Source organism: Rhinatrema bivittatum, chromosome 3 (assembly GCF_901001135.1).
Source record: "Rhinatrema bivittatum chromosome 3, aRhiBiv1.1, whole genome shotgun sequence".
NCBI classification, from domain to species: Eukaryota; Metazoa; Chordata; class Amphibia; order Gymnophiona; family Rhinatrematidae; genus Rhinatrema; species Rhinatrema bivittatum.
In genome coordinates, this window is record NC_042617.1 from 512,577,690 (window position 1) to 512,600,797 (window position 23,108).

The 23,108-nt window shown below is 43.2% G+C and overlaps 1 protein-coding gene across 3 annotated transcripts in view; it reads left to right on the top strand.

Annotated features, from left to right (window-relative positions):
- The window catches only part of NCOA1 (nuclear receptor coactivator 1), a 1,093,244-nt gene that overhangs the window by 819,785 nt on the left and 250,351 nt on the right, over window positions 1-23,108 (top strand). For all 3 annotated transcript variants that reach the window (XM_029596190.1, XM_029596192.1, XM_029596191.1), the window contains exons 12-13: window positions 1,103-1,243; window positions 3,704-3,851. In XM_029596190.1, the coding sequence (XP_029452050.1) occupies window positions 1,103-1,243; window positions 3,704-3,851 (289 nt within the window). The remainder of the gene's footprint in view (window positions 1-1,102; window positions 1,244-3,703; window positions 3,852-23,108) is intronic.

Consider the following 23,108-nt stretch of genomic DNA (forward strand, 5'->3'; position numbering starts at 1 on the left):
ATTCAAGAGAGGCCTCCTCAAGTTTGTCTTTTGACCACCAGGGTTCTCACATAGGGTGCATAGTTGCTCTAGAGCAGAGCTTTCCAAACTTTTCATGTTGGTGACACACTTTTTAGACAAACATAATTTCACGACACGGTAATTCAGTCTACTAGTAAACCAGAGGTTAAAGGTTAAACGAACGAAACATATTTCGACAATTTATGTATGTTTCCTTAAATATATACATAAATAAAATGTTTCACAATACAACCTATCTCATGAAAACCTTAAATTTATATTAAAAATATATATTCCAAGATTCATGTTATTGTTATAATTTATGAGAAACAATAAAACAAATTGTCTGTCCCCCACACACACATCTCTCTCCTCCCCCCAGCACATGTCTGGCCCCCACACACTCATATCTCTCCCCCTCACGCACATGTCTGTCCCCCCAGCATGTTTGCCCCCCACTCACTCATCTCTCTCCCCCCAGCACATGTCTGGCCCCCACACTCATGTACCTCGTCTTTTTGATTGTTGCCAGTTAAGTGCTTCACTCCCTTCCATGATCACCAGACACTGCTGCTTGCAGTCAGTACTCCTCATGGCCAGGCCTCATCGGCAGCAGCAGCCAATGCAAGGATGGCTGGGCTCGTTCCACCCACCAAGCCCCCCCAAAAAACGCGATTGACAGCAAAAATCACCCAATAATAAGCAACCCATAAACCGAAAAAAAAAGTGAATCTCTAGGAAAAAAAAAGCCCAAACTCGCATCAGAGTTGACCGGGCTTGCGCGACACACCTGCACACTGCAGGCGACACACTAACGTGTCCCGACACACAGTTTGGAAAGCTCTGCTCTAGAGAGTCCCTGGCATGGTTTCTCCAATGCAGCTGAATTGTTATGGAAATATGTTCAATCTGAGTTTGAATTTATTTCCTTAACAATACAACTGGGCTGCATGTATGCTGCTAAATGACACCATTAAATTACCATTAGATGTAGTATTCCCAAAGCAATAGTTCAGTAGCCTTATGTTTCAGTCAGTCAGATGTATAGACCTTTTTTGTTATTTTCATCAGTTTCTAAATGTATTTTTCCTTTTTAACCCAGGTAAAATCATCTCCATTGACACCAGTTCTCTGCGGGCTTCAGGCAGCACTGGCTGGGAGGATTTAGTGAGAAAGTGTATTTATGCTTTTTTCCAGGCTCAGGGTAGAGAGCCATCATACGCCAAACAGCTGTTTCAAGAAGGTAATGCACATCTCTTCTTTTGACTGTTTTATAACTTTTTAAAGCTTGTGTAGTTAGAATAAAAAGCAGTGCTGCAATCAATAATTCAGTCTAGTACCTGGTGAGCAGTTTATTTTCTCTGTGTTTGTAATCAAAGAGCACCGTGATTGAAAAAAAGAGACAAAAGCATCCTAGCGTTCTTTATCTGAATCCACACATTGAGTGGGATCCCTGTAGTTATGTCACACTGTTAATTTTTTAAAGAGAGATTTTGCTGAGAAAGGAAATGAAATAAAGTACAGTATATAAGTGAATGATGAAAGAATAAAATTGGTAAAAGAATGAAGTGTTCAATGTTTCTAATTTTGACTGGAAAGGCATCCCATAATTGAGGGCCTGTCACTATGAATGCTCTTGTGCATATCTCATTGAGGTGAACAAGACGTGCTGCAGGGATGTTAAGTAAATTTTGACTGGCTGATCTTAGTCCTCTTGAGGTTTTCTAAACTTTCAGTAGCATGCTAAAACAGATTGGAGTTTATCCATTAATACATTGTTTTTGCATACTCACAAAGCTTTAATTCTTTCTGTTTGCATCAGACAGCATATGCAACACAACCCTTGGCAAAATTTTGTGGTTGTTAACTTCTTGAGTAGGTTCTGAGTTAGTGTCCCCCAAACTCTATATTACCAGTTTGCTCTTTATTTACTGTTAACATTTCATACCATGTATTGAAAAAAACATTAAAGGAACTTTGAATATGATGCAATTTTGTCATATTCCATCCGAGATTATGACCATAGCAATAAGCTCATTTCATAATGTTACCTATCTGCTGCCAGGTCAACAGAGAATCTGTGGAAGGATAAGTTGTTCTTTTTACAAGAAAATATCTTAAAAGGGTCTCCTGTAGGTTCTTCTCATGAAAAAATTGGCAAGCTAAGACATTTTGACTTGAGAAGAAAGTAAATGAGATTGTTAATTAAATCCAAACATCAAAATAGTATGAGTGCAAATTATCAAAGTGGTAAATTTAATAAATGTCAACCTTTCAACAAAGTGCTTTCCAAATGACTATTTTAATGTACAGCAATCCTTAAGCTGAATTTTCAGAGCAGATCAGTATAGTCCAGACGAGTGTAATCACAGTTTTTAGGATTCAGATTCCAAAATTCAGCATTGTGCTTAATGTAAGTTGAAAGTGTCAAACAAAAGGAATTTATAGATGGATTTAGTCCCCCGACATGGCCATATTTTGCCTGTCGGTTTCTTTGGGAGGGATGTGATTAGATACCTTCAAATCTGTCATTCAGAATGAGCAATGCTACATAATGAACTTCATTTGGAAAGCACCTTGTATGAAGGATTGTCATTTATTAAATTCAACACTTTGATAATTTACACTCACACTCTTTTGATGTTTAGATTGTCTCACTGGTGTGAGGTTCTTTGTATCCACTTCTGGATTTTGCTATTGTTAATTAAATGCCATTAAAATGTTACCTACAAGCATTTTATTAAAATAAAAAAAAAAGTTAATAAGCTTTTAAAAGGCTTCAGGTCTTCTGTATAACCGAGGGTTCTGGAGCTAAAAGCCCTGAAGTAGGCGGGTGGTAAATTTCATGCTATGCATGATCATTCTACATTTTATACAATTCACTTTTTAATTATACTGTCCATAAAATGCATATTTTACTGGAAGAAAGTCTATTAAAGTGGGAATGAAGCATTTACAAGTCACCTTTGTCATATAGTGCCATGTATTAACAAGCACAGACTTGGGCCAGCCTGGTGACTCTGTGGCAGAATTGGATGCTGCCATGTGGGGAACCTAGATTCCATTCCCGCCTACTACCTGTGGCTAGGGATACTGCAGAGGCTGTGTTTACAACCCTTGGGAAAGGAAGTAAGTCATTGTGCAATGGTGACACCTAGTGGCTGGATGTAGTGATGATTGCAGGGTTCCAGAAAGAGCCCTGGTGTATGACCCCAGCCGAGGATTATCACTGCAATGACTGGACTAATGTAAGTTGAGAGGGGATAATATAAATTAAAACATTTCAGGATAGTTGCAAATGAAGGCTTATGGTGCCAGATCCCAGCCTGTGACCTGATTGAGTTGGAAGCCCAACAGGAGCAGAAGAAATCTGAGTAAAACAAAATGTAAACTTGCCTGAGTATGGGACTTGCTTACAGCTGCCTTTACCCAGAGAGGAGGACACAGCATTATATTGTGTGGTAGTGAATAGCAAAACCTGTGATGGTGTAGAAAATATGATTGTTTTTCATCTAGATAATTTGGACACAAATTCCAGAATAAGAGTTTAGTGATTAGTTACTGTCTTTTTCCGGACTTATGATGGGGAGATTGAGTTAAGATGTAAAGTAAATAAAATGATATGACTAACTGCTTGCTTCATTGATACAATAGACTAGTGTCACAAATTTTAAGTAGGTATTTTTTTCTCCTTTTCTGTCAGTGATGACTCGAGGCACAGCCATCAGCCCATCTTATAGATTCACACTGAATGATGGAACAGTGCTAAGTGCCCACACCAAGTGTAAACTCTATTGCCCTCAGAGCCAAGACATGCAGCCGTTCATCATGGGAATTCATATCATAGATCGGTAAATTGCTATACACCTATCCAGAATTGTAACATTAACTGTGCTAGTTTTATTCTCACAGGACAAGCAGGATGATAGTCCTCACATATGGGTGACATCATCAGGATGGAGCTCAAATCACGGAAAACTTTTGTCAAAGTTTCTAGAACTTTGACTGGCACCTACTGGGCATGCCCAGCATAGCAGGGGTCCCCCTTCAGTCTTCTTTTTTCCGTGCAGCAGTAGCCACGCAGGTTAAGGAGCTCTTCAGATATTCCTTACAGGAATTTTCTTCACGGAACTTCTTCAAGAAAATTCCAAAATTTTTTCCCCACAGGGGCCCCCTTCTCGATAACTTTACTCCGTGGTCGAACGGTAAGTTTTTTACCTGCTTGCGGTCAATTCCCATCAAGTTTTTTCCCTCGTGGCCTACCGGCCATTGACCGCCCCGTGGCTAAATTTTGTCGAGACCATGCAGTCGGGTTTCCGTCGGTGCCCCAACTGCACTCGAACAATATCCATCACTGACCCTCATACGGTCTGCGTGATGCGTTTGGGGGCTGACCATGATGTCCTAACTTGCACCAAATGTGCCCAAATGACACCAAAAGGTCGCAAGGCTCAGCTGGAGAAGATGGAACTTCTCTTTCGGTCTAAAACCCCGACTCCATCGTTAGCTTCGACGTTTCTGAACCAGTGCCGTCTACTTCGCACCAGCACCGTGAAATCGCTGCTGCCTGACCGGCTTCGACGACTCCATGGTTGTCGACTCCTTCTGTCTCTCCGCGGGAAAAGGACCGGGGAGAGCACTGTGAAAAACGTCGACACCGCCATCGAAAAGTTCAGGCCACCGATACAGGCAAGCCCTTGGCATCGACATTGTCTGAGCCACCGACAAAGAAATCCCATTCAGAAAAGGCCCCATCCTCTTCTGTGTCTGGGTCACCGAGGCATTCCCCACCTGGACAGGTGCCGGGAGCTGCGACTCCACTTTCACCGGTGGACCCTCCGGCTACACCAGTGCTGCCTCCTACTCAGGAACCGGGGCTCCATGCTCCAGGTTTCCGTGAGGAATTGGATTGGATGATCCAAGAGGCCATCGGGAAAGCACTCCAGGAGTTCAAACCTCCATCAATACCGGTGCCGGTTCCTGAACCGGTCACTGACCCGATACCAATGGCACCACTACTGGCCAGAATGGACGCTTTAATCGGTGCCTTTCCACCAGTGCATCCGAGGGAACCAGTGGCCCCGATTCCTTCTACACTGATACCCTTATCGTCAGATGAAGAAGAAACACCGATCTCCATTCCGCCTTCCGAAGTACTGCCACCGACGCGTCCATCAATGTCATCGATTCCATCGGTGCCTCCGTCGATGCCTAAGCTGCCTCCATCGATGCCTTCGGTGCCTAGGCCTGGACCTTCAGGATTAGCACCGTTTCTCCCATCTGATGATCCCATGGGAGCTGGTGACGAGCCTTATGATGCCTAGACTGATGACACATCCCAGGACACTGATGATCTACCTTCACAGCCCTCTCCTCCTGGTGAAAGAAGACATTCTCCTCCAGAGGATTTGTCTTTCATTAATTTTATAAAGGAGATGTCTGAAACAATTCCATTTCAGTTTCAGACAGAAGAGGACTCCAGGCACAAGATGCTGGAAGTACACTCGTTCATTGGTGCCCCTAAGGAAACAATGTCTATCCCAATACATGAGATCCTTATTGATCTATTGAAAAGAAATTGGGAGCATTCAGGTTCTGTACCACCTGTCAATCGCAAGATAGATGCTACTTACTTAGTACAGTCTGCTTCTGGTTTTCAACGGTCTCAGATCATCACTCAGTGGTTGTGGAGTCAGCCCAGAAAAGAGCAAGACGGTCCAAACCTCATTCTTCCATACCTCCAGGAAAGGAACAAAAGTCCCTGGATGCATTGGGCAGACATGTTTTTCATAGTTCAATGCTAATTTCTCGCATTGCTTCCTACCAATTGTACATGACACAGTACAATAGGGACCTATTAAAAAAGATCCAAGATTTTTCTGAATCTCTACTGGAACAGTTTCAAGACCAGCTTCATACCTTTGCTCAAAAAGGTCTAGATGCTGGCAAGCATGAGGTCCTTGCTGCATACGACATCTTCGATACTGCCTCTAGAGTCTCTGCAGCAGGAATAAGTACAAGAAGATGGGCCTGGCTAAAGTCTTCAGACCTCAGATCAGAAGTACAGGATAGGTTAGCTGACTTACCCTGTGCTGGTGATAATCTTTTCGGGGAAAAGATTCAAGAAACAGTGGTGCAGCTCAAGGACCACCTCTTTGACGCCCTCCCACTCCAGCAATAGGCCTCGCCTTACCTTCCTCTCTCTCCGTCGGGGCTCGCGCAGTCGGCGCAGCCCATGAGCGGGCAAGAGCCCGCTCACCCCCAAGGGTGAGCCGCGCGGAGGGTAGCGATCAAGCAGCGGATTAAAAGAAATTAAAAGAAAATCTCACGAGGCGATTCAAAAGGCAGGAACCAGCGGTGTGTTTTCTGCCGTGCCCCCACTACCTCAGCCGGCCTATCAGGAGCCGACTGAGGACCTTTAAATTTGCAGAGACGCTGGCGGCGGCGCGCGCCCAAAGGAGCGCGACCTAAGGGGCCTGCCCCTTAGTGCGCCCCTTTGTGAGCCTCCAGGACAGAGACCCTCTCGCCTGCCACCACTCCCGTACACAAATTCATCTGAACCTCCACCCAGCATTCTTCAGTCTCCATCCTTCATACCTCGGACAGCATTCATCCAGCACTCGACATCCTGCACCCACCAGTATCTACCATCACCAACCCACCTCTAACATTCATCCAGCATCCTCCCAACTCTCACCCAGCCGTGGCCAGCACATACAGGCACCTCATTTGTCAACAACAGCCAGACCGACTTAAAATCAACTTTCTCAACCAGCCCTCTATATGTTCAATCTTCGCTTCATCATAAGGACAAGCTCCCAACACCCAACCTGCTCCCAGGGTCTCAGCACCAACTCCTCACTGCACCAGCTCTGACTCCAATCAACCTCATCGAACCAGCTCACTGCACCGCACCTCAATGCACTAGCAGACATCAGACAACGCATCAGACAAAACTCATTCATCTCTCATCTCTCTCAAACATCTCCCTACTCACAATCAATTCCCAAACACTCTCATCCAACCACCTACAGTCATATCTAAGATAGACTCAAACAAGAAACTTAAAGACCACTATCTACAGCTCATAAACACAACAGCCATCCTTTTGCTTCACAATCAGAGAAAGCACTATGCAAACCTACCCCATCCCTATCATTCATCATCACCAGTCCCACCACTCAAGACTTCTACAACGAACCCTGAACCACACCAAGAGATCACTCATCCCTATCATGATTTCTCCCCTCACCCAGCTATTAGGACTCACTATATTCACTCTAACCCTCTTCAACTCGCAATCCCTTACAAAAAAACCCCCACATCCTTAACGATTATCTGCTGGATTCCAAACCAGATGTCTGTGCCATCACAGAAACCTGGTTACAAAGCTCCGACACTCCCCTGATAAACCAACTTCCGATACACCTCTTTGACTTTTTCTCAATCCCAAGACACAAAAAAAGAGGAGGTGGGCTGCTCCTAGCCTCCAAAAAAGAACTCAAGCTCAACCAGCAACCAATCAAGACCTCCTCTAAAAAAAACAAAACTGGTCTGTTTAAGTCAAAACATATTCAAATTCTTCTAGTATACGCTCCACCAGGAATACTAGACTCTGATGCCTCCCCCCTCATAGAAACCATTGCCAAACACATCAACACAGACTCTCCAGCCATGATACTGGGGGACTTCAATCTACATGTTGACGCCTCGCCACTCTCTCCCAACTGTGAAACCTTCCTCACCACACTCGGGGCTATGGGCTTTGAACAAATTATCAATAAACCCACTCATAAAGCAGGACACACGCTCGACCTCATCTTCATAAACTCAAACCTATCATACAATAACTTCCCAGAGCGCACTCCCGTCCCCTGGTCAGACCATTCCTTGATATCAGCTACCCTCACGACTCAAGCAAACCCCTTTCAGCTTCAATCTCACTCTACCATCCATTTCCGGAAACCATGAGCCTCCGACACTCTTAGTGAATATCTATCCAAGGAACTCCCTAACCTGGATATCTCCAACCCCAACTCAGCCCTCCTATCCTGGCGCAATATTACGGAGTCAATAGCCAATAAACTATGCCCCCAAACGACGAAAATCATCAATTGGACACAAAAAAGGAAACAACCCTGGTTCTCTCCAGAACTCAAATGGATGAAACAAGACCTTAGACACAAAGAAGGCATATGGCATAAGAATCCCAACACCACTACGATATCCGATTACAAACGCACCCTCCATCTCTACAAGATCTCTCTTTTACAGACAAAAAAATAATTTTATGCCAGCAGAATCCACGATATAGAATATGATGCCAGGGCCCTGTTGTCCTATGTATCTCAACTCACTAAACCCTCTGCCCCTACCATCCCAGATGAACAGGCTCAATCCAAAGCAAATGAGCTAGCACTCTTCTTTCAGGATAAAATTACAAACACTCTTGCACTTCTCCACACCAACTCAATACCCCCTGCCCTAAACTACAACACTACACCTCACACTGGAGCCAAACTCGACTCCTTCGAGCCCACTACCCCCCTGGAGATTGAATCCATCCTCAAGAAACTGAAACCATCCAGCCACCCCACGGATCACATCCCGACTAAACTGCTGCTCTTCATCCCGGGCACTATCTCCAGAGCTCTGACTAACATCATAAACTGCTCCCTAACCCAAGGAATCTACCCGGATGAGCTAAAATCGGCGTCCCTCAAACCCCTCTTGAAGAAACCCAACGAGGACACAAAAGAACTCTCCAATTTCAGACCTATATCCAACCTCCCTTTCCTAGCGAAACTTACAGAGAGAGTAGTGAACACACAACTCTCAGACTTCTGGAGGAACATAAAATCCTATACCCTTCCCAGTACGGCTTCTGTAAATCATTCAGTACAGAAACCCTTCTCATCTCCCTATCAGACCACATCCTTATGGGCCTGGACAAAGGACTTTCTTACCTACTTATCCTCCTAGACATCTCTGCGACTTTCGACACCGTGAACCACACCATCCTTCTAAACCACCTCTCAGACATCGGAATAACTGGACTTGCACTCAGATGGTTCAACTCCTTCCTCAACAACAAAAGCTTCAAAGTTAGAATCAATAATAAAGAATCCCCAAATTTCAAATCAACGCTAGGCGTCCCACAAGGCTCTTCACTATCTCCTACCCTCTTCAATATCTACTTACTGCCCCTATGTCAGCTACTCACCAACCTTAATTTAATACACTACCTTTATGCAGATGACGTTCAGATATTGATCCCCATAAAAGAATCCCTCCCAAAAACGCTTACCTACTGGGAAAATTGCCTTAAGTCCATTAACAGCCTCCTCACTAGCCTGAACCTGGTTCTCAATGCAGCCAAAACAGAAATCCTACAGATAACCATCGACCATTCGATCAGTACTAATCAATCACTCCCCAACTCCCAGATCACTCAAGCAAGGGACTTAGGAGTAATCATAGATAATCATCTGAATTTAAAGAAATCAATCAACAATATCACTAAGGACTGTTTCTATAAGCTTCAAGTTCTGAAAAGACTCAAACCCTTGCTCCACTTCCAGGACTTCAGAACGGTCCTCCAGTCAACGCTTTTCTCTAAAACTGACTACTTCTAGGGATCCCCATCTCCGCCACCAAACCACTACAGATGCTCCAGAACGCAGCAGCCAGAATTTTAACCAACACCAACCGACGTGCACATATCACCCCCATACTCCGAAACCTTCACTGGCTGCCAATAAAATACAGAATCCTGCACAAAGCACTCACCATAATCCACAAAACCATCCACAATCAACTCCCACTAGACCTTCATATCCCTCTCAAACTCTACTCATCCGCAAGACCCATCAGAGAAGCATATAAAGGTACCCTACAAGTCCCACCAACTAAATCCACCCGCCTAACTTCAACCAAAGAACGTGCATTCTCCACCGCAGGCCCCGTTATTTGGAACAATTTGCCGATAGACCTTAGACTGGAACCCTGCCTTCTTACCTTCCGAAGAAAACTTAAGACCTGGCTTTTCCTACAAGCCTTCCCCTAATATCTACAATGTCAATCCGGACTCAGTCCAACTGACGAGATGCTCACACCAGGCCTAGTATTCTTCATATGTATTAACTTCTATTTTATCGCTGTCTTTCTAACATAAGAACATAAGAAAATGCCATACTGGGTCAGACCAAGGGTCCATCAAGCCCAGCATCCTGTTTCCAACAGTGGCCAATCCAGGCCATAAGAACCTGGCAAGTACCCAAAAACTAAGTCTATTCCATGTAACCATTGCTAACGGCAGTGGCTATTCTCTAAGTGAACTTAATAGCAGGTAATGGACTTCTCCTCCAAGAACTTATCCAATCCTTTTTTAAACACAGCTATACTAACTGCACGAACCACATTCTCTGGCAACAAATTCCAGAGTTTAATTGTGTGTTGAGTGAAAAAGAACTTTCTCCAATTAGTTTTAAATGTGCCCCATGCTAACTTCATGGAGTGCCCCCTAGTCTTTCTACTATCCGAAAGAGTAAATAACCGATTCACATCTACTCGTTCTAGACCTCTCATGATTTTAAACACCTCTATCATATCCCCCCTCAGTCGTCTCTTCTCCAAGCTGAAAAGTCCTAACCTCTTTAGTCTTTCCTCATAGGGGAGTTGTTCCATTCCCCTTATCATTTTGGTAGCCCTTCTCTGTACCTTCTCCATCGCAATTATATCTTTTTTGAGATACGGCGACCAGAATTGTACACAGTATTCAAGGTGCGGTCTCACCATGGAGTGATACAGAGGCATTATGACATTTTCCGTTTTATTCATCATTCCTTTTCTAATAATTCCCAACATTCTGTTTGCTTTTTTGACTGCCGCAGCACACCTCACCGACGATTTCAATGTGTTATCCACTATGACACCTAGATCTCTTTCTTGGGTTGTAGCACCTAATATGGAACCCAACATTGTGTAATTATAGCATGGGTTATTTTTCTCTATATGCATCACCTTGCACTTATCCACATTAAATTTCATCTGCCATTTGGATGCCCAATTTTCCAGTCTCACAAGGTCTTCCTGCAATTTATCACAATCTGCTTGTGATTTAACTACTCTGAACAATTTTGTGTCATCTGAAAATTTGATTATCTCACTCGTCGTATTTCTTTCCAGATCATTTATAAATATATTGAACAGTAAGGGTCCCAATACAGATCCCTGAGGCACTCCACTGCCACTCCCTTCCACTGAGAAAATTGCCCATTCAATCCTACTCTCTGTTTCCTGTCTTTTAGCCAGTTTGCAATCCACGAAAGCACATCGCCACCTATCCCATGACTTTTTACTTTTCCTAGAAGCCTTTCATGAGGAACTTTGTCAAACGCCTTCTGAAAATCCAAGTATACTATATCTACCGGTTCACCTTTATCCACATGTTTATTAACTCCTTCAAAAAAGTGAAGCAGATTTGTGAGGCAAGACTTGCCCTGGGTAAAGCCATGCTGACTTTGTTCCATTAAACCATGTCTTTCTATATGTTCTGTGATTTTGATGTTTAGAACACTTTCCACTATTTTTCCTGGCACTGAAGTCAGGCTGACTGGTCTGTAGTTTCCCGGATCGCCCCTGGAGCCCTTTTTAAATATTGTGGTTACATTTGCTATCCTCCAGTCTTCAGGTACAATGGATGATTTTAATGATAAGTTACAAATTTTTACTAATAGGTCTGAAATTTCATTTTTTAGTTCCTTCAGAACTCTGGGGTGTATACCATCCGGTCTAGGTGATTTACTACTCTTCAGTTTGTCAATCAGGCCTACCACATCTTCTAGGCTCACCGTGATTTGATTCAGTCCATCTGAATCATTACCCATGAAAACCTTCTCCATTACAGGTACCTCCCCAACATCCTCTTCAGTAAACACCGAAGCAAAGAAATCATTTAATCTTTCCGCGATGGCCTTATCTTCTCTAAGTGCCCCTTTAACCCCTCGATCATCTAACGGTCCAACTGACTCCCTCACAGGCTTTCTGCTTCGGATATATTTTAAAAAGTTTTTACTGTGAGTTTTTGCCTCTACAGCCAAATTCTTTTCAAATTCTCTCTTAGCCTGTCTTATCAATGTCTTACATTTAACTTGCCAATGTTTATGCTTTATCCTATTTTCTTCTGTTGGATCGTTCTTCCAATTTTTGAATGAGGATCTTTTGGCTAAAATAGCTTCTTTCACCTCCCCTTTTAACCATGCCGGTAATTGTTTTGCCTTCTTTCCACCTTTCTTAATGTGTGGAATACATCTGGACTGTGCTTCTAGAATGGTATTTTTTAACAATGACCACGCCTCTTAGACATTTTTTACTTTTGTAGCTGCTCCTTTCAGTTTTTTTTTAACAATTTTTCTCATTTTATCAAAGTTTCCCTTTTGAAAGTTTAGCATGAGAGCCTTGGATTTGCACACTGTTCCTTTTCCAGTCATTAAATCAAATTTGATCATATTATGATCACTATTGCCAAGCGGCCCCACCACCGTTACCTCTCTCACCAAGTCCTGTGCTCCACTGAGAATTAGATCTAAAATTGCTCCCTCTCTTGTCAGTTCCTGAACCAATTGCTCCATAAAGCTATCATTTATTCCATCCAGGAACGTTATCTCTCTAGTGTGACCCGATGATACATTTACCCAGTCTATATTGGGGTAATTGAAGTCTCCCATTATTACTGCACTACCAATTGGTTAGCTTCCCTAATTTCTTTTAGCATTTCACTGTCCATCTCACCATCTTGACCAGGTGGACGGTAGTATACCCCTATCACTGTAGTCTTCCCTGACACACAAGGGATTTCTACCCATAAAGATTCAATTTTGTATTTAGTCTCATGCAGGATGTTTATCCTGTTGGACTCTATGCCATCTCGGACATAAAGCGCCCAACTCCTCCCGACTGCTCCTCTCTGTCATTGCGATATAATTTGTACCCCGGTATAGCACTGTCCCATTGGTTATCCTCTTTCCACCATGTCTCTGAGATGCCAATTATGTCTATGTCATCATTTACTGCTATACATTCTAATTCTCCCATCTTACTTCTTAGACTTCTGGCATTAGCATACAAACATTTCAAAGTTTGTTTTTTGTTTGTATTTTTATTCTGCTTTTTATTTGATAGGGATAAGTTAGAATTTTTTAGCTCAGGTGAGATTTTAGTTACAGGCACTTGGACTACTTTTCTAATTATTGGAACCTCACTGTCGGGATGCCCTAATTGTAATGCATCATTAGTATCTTTTAAAGATACCTCTCTCCGAACCATGCGCTGCTGAGCGACTGTCGGCTTTCCCCTTTGTTCTAGTTTAAAAGCTGCTCTATCTCCTTTTTAAAGGTTAGCGCCAGCAGTCTGGTTCCACCCTGGTTAAGGTGGAGCCCATCCCTTCGGAAGAGACTCCCCCTTCCCCAAAAGGTTCCCCAGTTCCTAACAAAACTGAATCCCTCTTCCTTGCACCATCGTCTCATCCACGCATTGAGACTCCGGAGCTCTGCCTGCCGCTGGTGACCTGCGCGTGGAACAGGGAGCATTTCAGAGAATGCTACCCTGGAGGTTCTGGATTTAATCTTTCTACCTAAGAGCCTAAATTTGGCTTCCAGAACCTCCCTCCCACATTTTCCTATGTCGTTCCTGGCTACTCTAGCCCCCCAAGTTCAATCTCCTTGTTATATGTAAGTTTGCTTTGACCTACTTGTTATTTGATTACCTAATTATTTAATTATTATTTGGTTATTTATTATTTACTTAGACCCCTAGTTCCATGTAAACCGGTTTGATATGAATCCTTTTCATGAAGGTCGGAAAAGAAAAATGTTAAATAAATAAATAAATAAATAAATGAGACTCTCTGCCAACTTTCCTTAGTACCTTCTGATTACTCTTCCTTGTCCAAGAGATCTTTCAGAAGAGACTCCAAGAGGCCTGCGTACAAACCAAGGAGATATTACCCTCCGACTTCCAGAGGTCGTCCTCCAAGCCCTACCAAAAAGGCCAATCCAGACAACCTCAGACCCAAAAGACACAGCCAACCCCTCAGCCGGGCCCAGCGTCTGGATTTTGACTCCTTCCTGGAGAGCAGTGCCCAGCCTCCTCTTCCTTCCGTACCCATAGGAGGTCATTTGTGCCACTTCACCAGCATGTGGCACACGATCACGACAGATTAGTGGGTACTAGCAGTAGTGACTCAGGGTTACCACCTCAGCTTCCTCACTGTTCCACCGGATTCCCCACCTCGGCTGAAGTGGGGAACATCCGACCACTCTCACCTTCTCGATCAGGATGTCTCCATCCTCCTCTAGTCCTGGGCAATAGAACCAGTACCCTTCTCCCAGCAGGGCCAGAGATTCTGTTCCTGGTATTTCCTAATCCCAAAAAAGTCAGGTGGTGATTGCCCGATACTGGATCTTCGTGCCTTAAACAAATACCTACAAAGAGAGAAGTTCAAGATGGTGACCTTGGGTTCTCTACTTCCCCTTCTGCAAAGGGAAGACTGGCTCTGCTCTCTAGACTTCCAGGACGCTTACATGCTCATCTCAATCATTCCATCACATTGCAAATTTCTGCGGTTCCTAGTAGGCCCAAAGCACTTCCAGTATCAAGTGTTGCCATTCGGCCTAGCATCTGCCCCGTGAGTCTTCACCAAGTGTCTCGTTGAGGTAGCAGCCTATCTCAGGACTCAAGGTATCTACATCTACCCCTATCTTGCAAACTGCACTGATGTCCCTACGTCTCACTTTGCATACCCTGATCTCCCTAGGGTTCCTCATAAACTATCCAAAATCCCGGCTAGTTCCATCCCAAACCCTATCGTTCATAGGGGCTGACTTGGACACTTTACAAGCGAAAGCCTTCCTACCCTGGGATCAGGCTCTCACTCTCACTTCTCTGGCCCATCAACTGCAGTTTCGACAACACTCAACTGCACATCACTTTCTGATCTTACTGGGTCACATGGCCTCCTCGGTGCATGTCACTCCGATGGCCCACCTTTCCATGAGAGTAATGCAGTGGACTCTAAAATCGCAGTGGATTCAGTCTTCTCAGCCAGTGTCCACCATTGTCCACATCACCAACCAGCTCCGCTTCTCACTGGCTTGGTGGATAAACCAATCCAGTCTTCTTCAAGACCTCCCATTTCAGGTTGCAGAACCTCAAATAACTTTGACAACAGATGCCTCCAACCTCTGCTGGGGTGCAAATGTTGAAAACCTGCAAACTCAGGGCATCTGGTCTCCAGAGGAAGCCAAACACCAGATAAATTTCCTAGAGCTTCGGGCAATCAGATATGCTCTCAGGGTTTTTCAGGATTACCTCACCAACAAGGTCATCCTGATTCAAACTGACAACCAGGTGGCCATGTGGTAACAAGCAAGGGGGAACGGGCTCCTACCTCCTGTGTCAGGAAGCTGCACAGATATGGGCGGAGGCCCTTTCCCACTCAATGTGTGTCAGGGCCACATACTTGCCGGGAGTGGACAATCTGTTGGCAGACAGGCTGAGTCACACTTTTCAACCGAACGAGTGGTGCCTCAACCCCACAGTAGCAGATTCAATATTCCAACGCTGGGGTTACCCTCATATCGACCTCTTTGCGTCAATCCACAACCACAAAGTAGAAAACTTAAGAACATAAGAAATTGCCATGCTGGGTCAGACCAAGGGTCCATCAAGCCCAGCATCCTGTTTCTAACAGAGGCCAAACCAGGCCACAAGAACCTGGCAACACTTGCATCCAAGAGATGCTTTCTCCCTCTCGTGGACCAGCGGTCTCCTTTATGCATACCTTCCACTTCCACTCATTTCGAAGACTCTCGTGAAGTTGCGAAAGGACAGGGGATTGATGATTCTGATAGCCCCTCACTGGCCACGCCAGGTGTGGTTTCCAATACTTCAGGACCTATCAATTCGCCGGCATATTCCTCTGGGGAAGGATCCGCATCTGATCACTCAGAACGACGGATACCTACGTCACCCCAACCTCCCAGCCCTATCTCTGACTGCCTGGATGTTGAAATGTTAATTCTTCAACTTCTTAACTTTTCAGAGCCGGTTTCCCGTGGCCTGGTAGCTTCTCGAAAGCCTTTCACAAGAAAATCTTATTACTATAAATGGAACAGGTTTACGGTATGGTGTACTTCCATGTCCATCGACCCCTTCACTTGTTCCACAGCGAAGTTTCTTGACTATCTCTGGCACCTGTCAGAGTCAGGCCTGAAAACTTCCTCTATCAGGGTGCATGTCAGTGTAGTGGCCGCCTTCCATAAAGGTGTTGGGGATGTCTCCATATCGGTACAACCCTTGGTAACACGCTTTTTGAGGGGCTTGCTGCACCTAAAATCTCCATTGCGCCCTCCAGCCCCTTCCTGGGACCTTAACGTGGGTTTGGGGCGGCTCATAAAACCGCCGTTTGAGCCTCTCCAATCCTGTGATCTCTGCTATCTCACCTGGAAGGTGATTTTTCTTCTGGCAATCACATCCGCTCACAGAGTTAGTGAGTTACAGGCATTAGTAACCTACCCGCCTTACACTAAACTTCTGCATGACAGGGTAGTACTCCGCACTTGCCTAAGGTAGTATCGGAGTTTCATATTAATCAATCCATTATACTACCCACCTTCTTTCCCAGGCCCCATTCAAATCCAGGAGAACAGGCTCTGCATACTCTCGACTGTAAACGTGCTCTAGCCTTCTACCTAGATTGTACTGCCGCCCACAGAAAGTCCACTCAATTGTTTGTCTCTTTTGATACCATCAAATTGGGTAGACCTGTGGGAAAGCAGACCCTCTCCTCCTAGTTAGCGGACTGTATTTCCTTTTGCTATCAGCAGGCATTCCGCTCCAAGACCGTGTCAAAGCACACTCTATCAGGGCCATGGCGACCTCAGTAGCGCACCTCCGCTCGGTGCCACTTACTGACATTTGTAAAGCTGCTACCTGGAGCTCTCTCCATACCTTTGCAGCCCATTATTGCTTAGACAAGGCTGGCAGACAAGATTCCATCTTCGGCCAATCAGTCTTATGCAACTTATTTGCCAATTAATGTACCAACAGCCTTCCACCGACCCATCAGGGTTCAGGATGCCCTTTTAACCAAATTCTCACCCCAGTTGTTGTACCTGTTGCATGTCTTTGGGTACATTTGGTGCATTGCTTGGGCATCCTCAGCTCGGTACTCACCCATATGTGAGGACTACCATCCGGCTTGTCCTGTGAGAAAGCAGAGTAGCTTACCTGTAACAGGTGTTCTCACAGGACAGCAGGATGTTAGTCCTCACGAAACCCGTCCGCCACCCCGCGGTGTTGGGTTCGTTACGTTTTCTTATTTTATTTTTCGCATGTAATTTTACTATAAGACGAGACTGAAGGGGGACCCCTGCTTGATGCAGGGTTGGTGCTATGCTGGGCATGCCCAGTATGTGCCAGTCAAAGTTCTAGAAACTTTGACAAAAGTTTTCCGTGATTGCGCTCCATCCTGATGATGTCACCCATATGTGAAAACTAACATCCTGCTGTCCTGTGAGAACACCTGTTACAGGTAAGCAACTCTGCTTTATGGGAAGATGAACTCTTTTTTCCAGAACATGAGAACAAAACAAGAGAATAATTAACCAATCCACAAAACCCTTCAATGAATAATCCTTATGGAAAACTGAAGCTTCAAGATAGCTTAGGATGTGTGGTTGTTTTGTGTTTCTAATTATCCTGGCTTAATATTTTGCAGGAAATCATTTAATTTCTGTAAGGTTGATATGGTATTCCAGATGTCAGCTATGTTCTTCCCTGAGTGCATCATCAGACAGTCGATGACTCTCCAGTTATGTTCTAATATTAGTCCAGGGAAAAACGCATCCTAAGCTTTAGCTTCCCTTGTTCTGTGTACTGGAAGCAACTGAAAGGAGAGTAGAATCGGTAAATACAAACAGGGAGAGGCAGGTCAGCAAAAGGTTTCATTTTATGCAAAGTGATTCTAATCATGGAAGGGACATTGCTTCTCTGTGAACTGACTGTGGTAATGCAGTTCCCATGTTAAAATTTTACATTCTCTGGTTGTTAGTGCAGTTTTAGGATTTCACTGATATTTTGCTAGAAGATTTTCTGAATACTGTTTAAAAATTTCTCTGAAAGTAAGTCTCACAGGTGGGCCATGTGACTACATTCAGCACTGAATGGACATACCCTTGCAGAACATTTTGAAAATACAAGTCTTTCTCTCACCATGCATGGTAGTTCCCATGCGGCAGTGGCTGCACAACTCCCCATCAGATGTGTTTCTTCTATTACATCTTAACAGACCTTGAGAAAAGATACTTTTTTTTTCTTACTGATTTCTGCTAAAACCTTCTGTAATTGCCATCATTACACACTTCATTAAGTTTTATATTTTATTCATTGATTCTGCTGAACCGACCAGATTTCCTTTCTTCGATAAGCTGTTGCTAGCCCAGGAGGGAAGGGTTAGGTCAGCCGTCATAATAAGTGATTCGATTATTAGGAATGTAGACAGCTGGGTGGCTGGTGAGCATGAGGCTCACCTGGTAACATGACTACCTGGTGCGAAGGTGGCGGACCTCACGCATCACCTAAATAGGATTTTAGACAGTGCTGGAGAGGAGCTGGCTGTCGTGGTACATGTGGGCACCAACCACATAGGAAAATGTGGGAGGGAGGTTCTGGAAGCCAAATTTAGGCTCTTAGGTAGGAAGCTTAAATCCAGAACCTCCAAGGTAGCATTCTCTGAAATGCTCCCTGTTCCATATGTAGGTCTCCAGAGGCAGGTAGAGTTCTGGAATCTCAATGTGTGGATGAGACGATGGTGCAAGGAAGAGAGATTCATTTTTGTAAGGAACTCAGGAACCTTTTGGGGAAGAGGGAGTCTTTTCCGAAAGGATGGGCTCCACCTTAACTAGGGTGGAACCAAGCTGCTGGCGCTAACCTTTAAAAAAGAGAGAGAACAGCTTTTAAACTAGAACAAAGGGGAAAGCCGACAGTCGCTCAGCAGCGCATGCTTCAGAGGGAGATATCTTCAAAGGATACTAATGACACAATAGAATTAGGGCATCCCAACCGTGAGGTTCCATTAATAAGAAAAGTAATCCAAGTGCCTGTAATTAAAAACTCACCTGAGCTAAAAGATTCCAATTTATCCCCAACAATTAGCAAGCAGAATGAAAATACAAATAAAAATCACACTTTGAAATGTTTGTATGCTAATGCCAGAAGTCTAAGAAGTAAGATTGGAGAATTAGAATGTATGGCAATGAATGATGACATAGACTTAATTGGAATCTCAGAGACATTGTGGAGAGAGGATAACAAATGGGACAGTGCTATACAGGGGTACAAATTACAGCGCAATGACTGAGAGGAGCATCTGGAATGCAGGGTGGTGCTTTATGTCCTGAATGGCATAGAGTCCAACAGGATAAAGATCCTGCATTAGACTAAATGCACAATCAAATCTTTATGGGTAGAAATCCCTTGTGTGTTGGGGAAAAGTATAGTAGTGATAGGAGTATACTACTGTCCACCTGGCAAAGATGGTGAGTCAGACAGTGAACTGCTAAGAGAAATTAGGGAAGCTAACCAAATTGGTAGTGCAGTATTAATGGGAGATTTCAATTACCCCAATATTGACTGGGTAAATGTAAGATCAGGATATGCTAGAGAGATAACGTTCCTGTTTCGAATAAATGACAGTTTTATGGAGCAATTGGTTCTGGAACCATCGAGAGAGGGAGCAATTTTAGGTCTAATTCTTAGTGGGGCACAGGATTTGGTGAGAGAGGTACCTGGGGCCACTTGGCAATAGTGATCATAATATGATCAAATTTGAATTAATGACAGGAAGGGGGACAGTATGTAAATCCACAGCTCTAGCGCTAAACTTTCAAAAAGGAAACTTTGATAACATTAGAAAAATAGTAAGAAAAAACTGAAAAAAGCAGCTACAAAGGTAAAAAGTGTACAAGAGGCATGGAAATTGTTAAAAAGTACCATGTTAGAAGCACAGTCCAGATGTTATTCCACACATTAAGAAAGGTGGAAGGAAGGCAAAACGATTACCGGTATGGTTAAAAGGGGAGGTGAAAGAGGCTATTTTAGCCAAAAAATCTTCATTCAAAAATTGGAAGAAGGATCCAACAGAAGAAAATAGGATAAAGCATAAAGCGCTGGCAAGTTAAATGTAGACATTGATAAGACAGGCTAAGAGAGAATTTGAAAAGAAGTTGACCATAGAGGCAAAAACTCACAATAAAAACTTTTTAAAATATATCCGAAGCAGAAAGTCTGTGAGGGAGTCAGTTGGACCATTAGATGATCGAGGGGTTAAAGAGGCACTTAGAGAAGATAATGCCATCGTGGAAAGATTAAATGATTTCTTTACTTCGATGTTTACTGAAGAGGATGTTGAGGAGATACCCGTTCCAGAGAAGGTTTTCATGGGTAATGATTCAGATGAACTGAACCAAATTACGGTGAACCTAGAAGATGTGGTAGGCCTGATTGACAAACTGAAGAGTAGTAAATCACCTGGACCGGATGGTATACACCCCAGGTTTCTGAAGGAACTAAAAAATGAAATTTCAGATCTATTAGCAAAAATTTGTAACTTATCACTAAAATCATTCATTGTACCTGAATTCTGAAGGGTGGCTAATGTAACCCCAATATTTACAAAGGGCTCCAGGTGCGATCTAGGAAACTACAGACCAGTTAGCCTGACTTCAGTGCCAGGAAAAATAATGGAAAGTGTTCCAAAGATTAAAATCACAGAACATATAGAAATACATGGTTACAACCCATCATCAATTTGGCTCTGCACCATGCTAAGGATTTATAAACCAACTCGCCTACTTCGATCAGTGGAACAAATGCATTCTTGAGGTTCTGACAAAAACTGCAAGACTTGATATAACCCACTAAAGAGCTTTTTCAGTCACTGGCCCAACTCTGGAGCTCCCTGCCTGAAGATAATAGACTTATATCAAACACCAAAGAATTTAAAAAATCATTAAAAACTTATCTTTGTTCTACCGCTTACAATATTGCCTATCTTTAACCACCCCGTCCACTAACTTCTCAAGAAAATGTTTTATGTCCAATTAGCTGTCCTTTTAATATCTTATTATTTTACATTTTATCTTGTATCGATATTTGCCGTATTGTCTTTTTAGTTTAACTCATTATGTATATATCATTGTAAACCGCCTAGATGAATTATTACTAATCTTATTAGCGGTATATAGATATTTTTAAATAAATAAATAAAAAGTCAGCATGGCTTTCCCAAGGCAAGTCTTGCCTCACAAATCTTCACTTTTTTGAAGGGGTTAATAAAAATGTAGATATAGGTGAACCAGTAGATATAGTATATTTGGATTTTCAGAAGGCATTTGACAAAGTCCCTCATGAGAGGCTTCTAAGAAAAGTAAAAAGTCATGGGATAGGTGGTGATGTCCTTTTGTGCATTACAAACTGGTTAAAAGACAGGAAACAGAGAGTAGGATTAAATGGACAATTTTCTTAGTAGTGGAATGCCTCAAGGATCTGTACTAGGACTCGTGCTTTTCAATATATTTATAAATGATCTGGAAAGGAATACGATGAGTGAGGTAATCAAATTTACAGATGATACAAAATTATTCAGAGTTGATAATCATAAGCAGATTGTGATAAATTGCAGGAGGACCTTGTGAGACTGGAAAATTGGGCATCCAAATGGCAGATGAAATTTAATGTGGATAAGTGCAAGGTGATGCATATAGGGAAAAATAACCCATGCTGTAGTTACACAATGTTAGGTTCCATATTAGGAGCTACCACCCAGGAAAGAGATCTAGGCGTCATAGTGGATTTTACTTTGAAATCATCGGCTCAGTGAGCTGTGGCAGTCAAAAAAGCAAACAGAATGTTAGGAATCATTAGGAAGTGAATGGTGAATAAAACGGAGGATGTCATAAAGCCGCTGTATTGCACTATGGTGAGACCACACCTTGAATACTGTGTACAATTCTGAACGCCGCATCTCAAGAAAGATGTAGTTGCGATGGAGAAGGTACAGAGAAGGGCGACCAAAACAAAACGATAAAGGGGATGGAACATGACGTTAGCATGTAGCACATTTAAAACTATTCGGAGAAAATTCTTTTTCACTCAACACACAATTAAACTCTGGAATTTATTGCCAACTCTGGAATTTATTGCCAACACACAATTAAACTCTGGAATTTGTTGCCAGAGAATGTGGTTCGTGCAGTTAGTGTAGCTGGGTTTAAAAAAGGTTTGGATAAGTTCTTGGAGGAGAAGTCCATTACCTGCTATTAATCAAGTTGACTTAGAAAATAGCCCCTGCTATTACTGGCATCAGTTTTGTGGGATTATACTTAGTTTTTGGGTATTTGCCAGGTGCTTGTAGCCTGGATTGGCCACTGTTGGAAACAGGATGCTGGACTTGATGGACCTTGGTCTGACCCAGTATGGCAATTTCTAATGTTCTTATCTTATGTTCTTAGCAGGGCTACCCAGTCAAAAATGTTCTTCTTGTTGGACCATCTCCTTTCAAGAGGAAAATATATTCATTTCATTTTTGCCTCATCAGTTTCCCTCTCCATGACAAAGAAGCATGCCATTGTCTTCAAATTCTGTGCCAAGTACAAACAGAAGATATACATTACTTAGCATGATATGGTTTCCTACATTTGAGAGAGGATCATGACAGCTGCAGCTCTGGTATCTGCTTAGAGTGATTTGAGCAGGAAGGAAAGATTTGGAGCATTCTTTATTGGTGAATTTAAGTGCAGCTCTTTGAAGCTGCTGTAGAAGACCCAAAAAGAGGATCATGGAGCTGAAGAGACTTCTGATGACCAAGCATCACCAAAGAAATTATCAACCTCTTATGCTTTTCAGTCCAAGACTAAGCCCAAGAATCATGGGAAATCCCTCTCCCCTAGCAGAGTCCAAGGCTCTAAATGCTTGAGCAAAAATCCAAAAAGTCGACAGTAAGCCTTTAACGGAGGACCTGATGCATCAGTGCATCTCCTAGATTCATA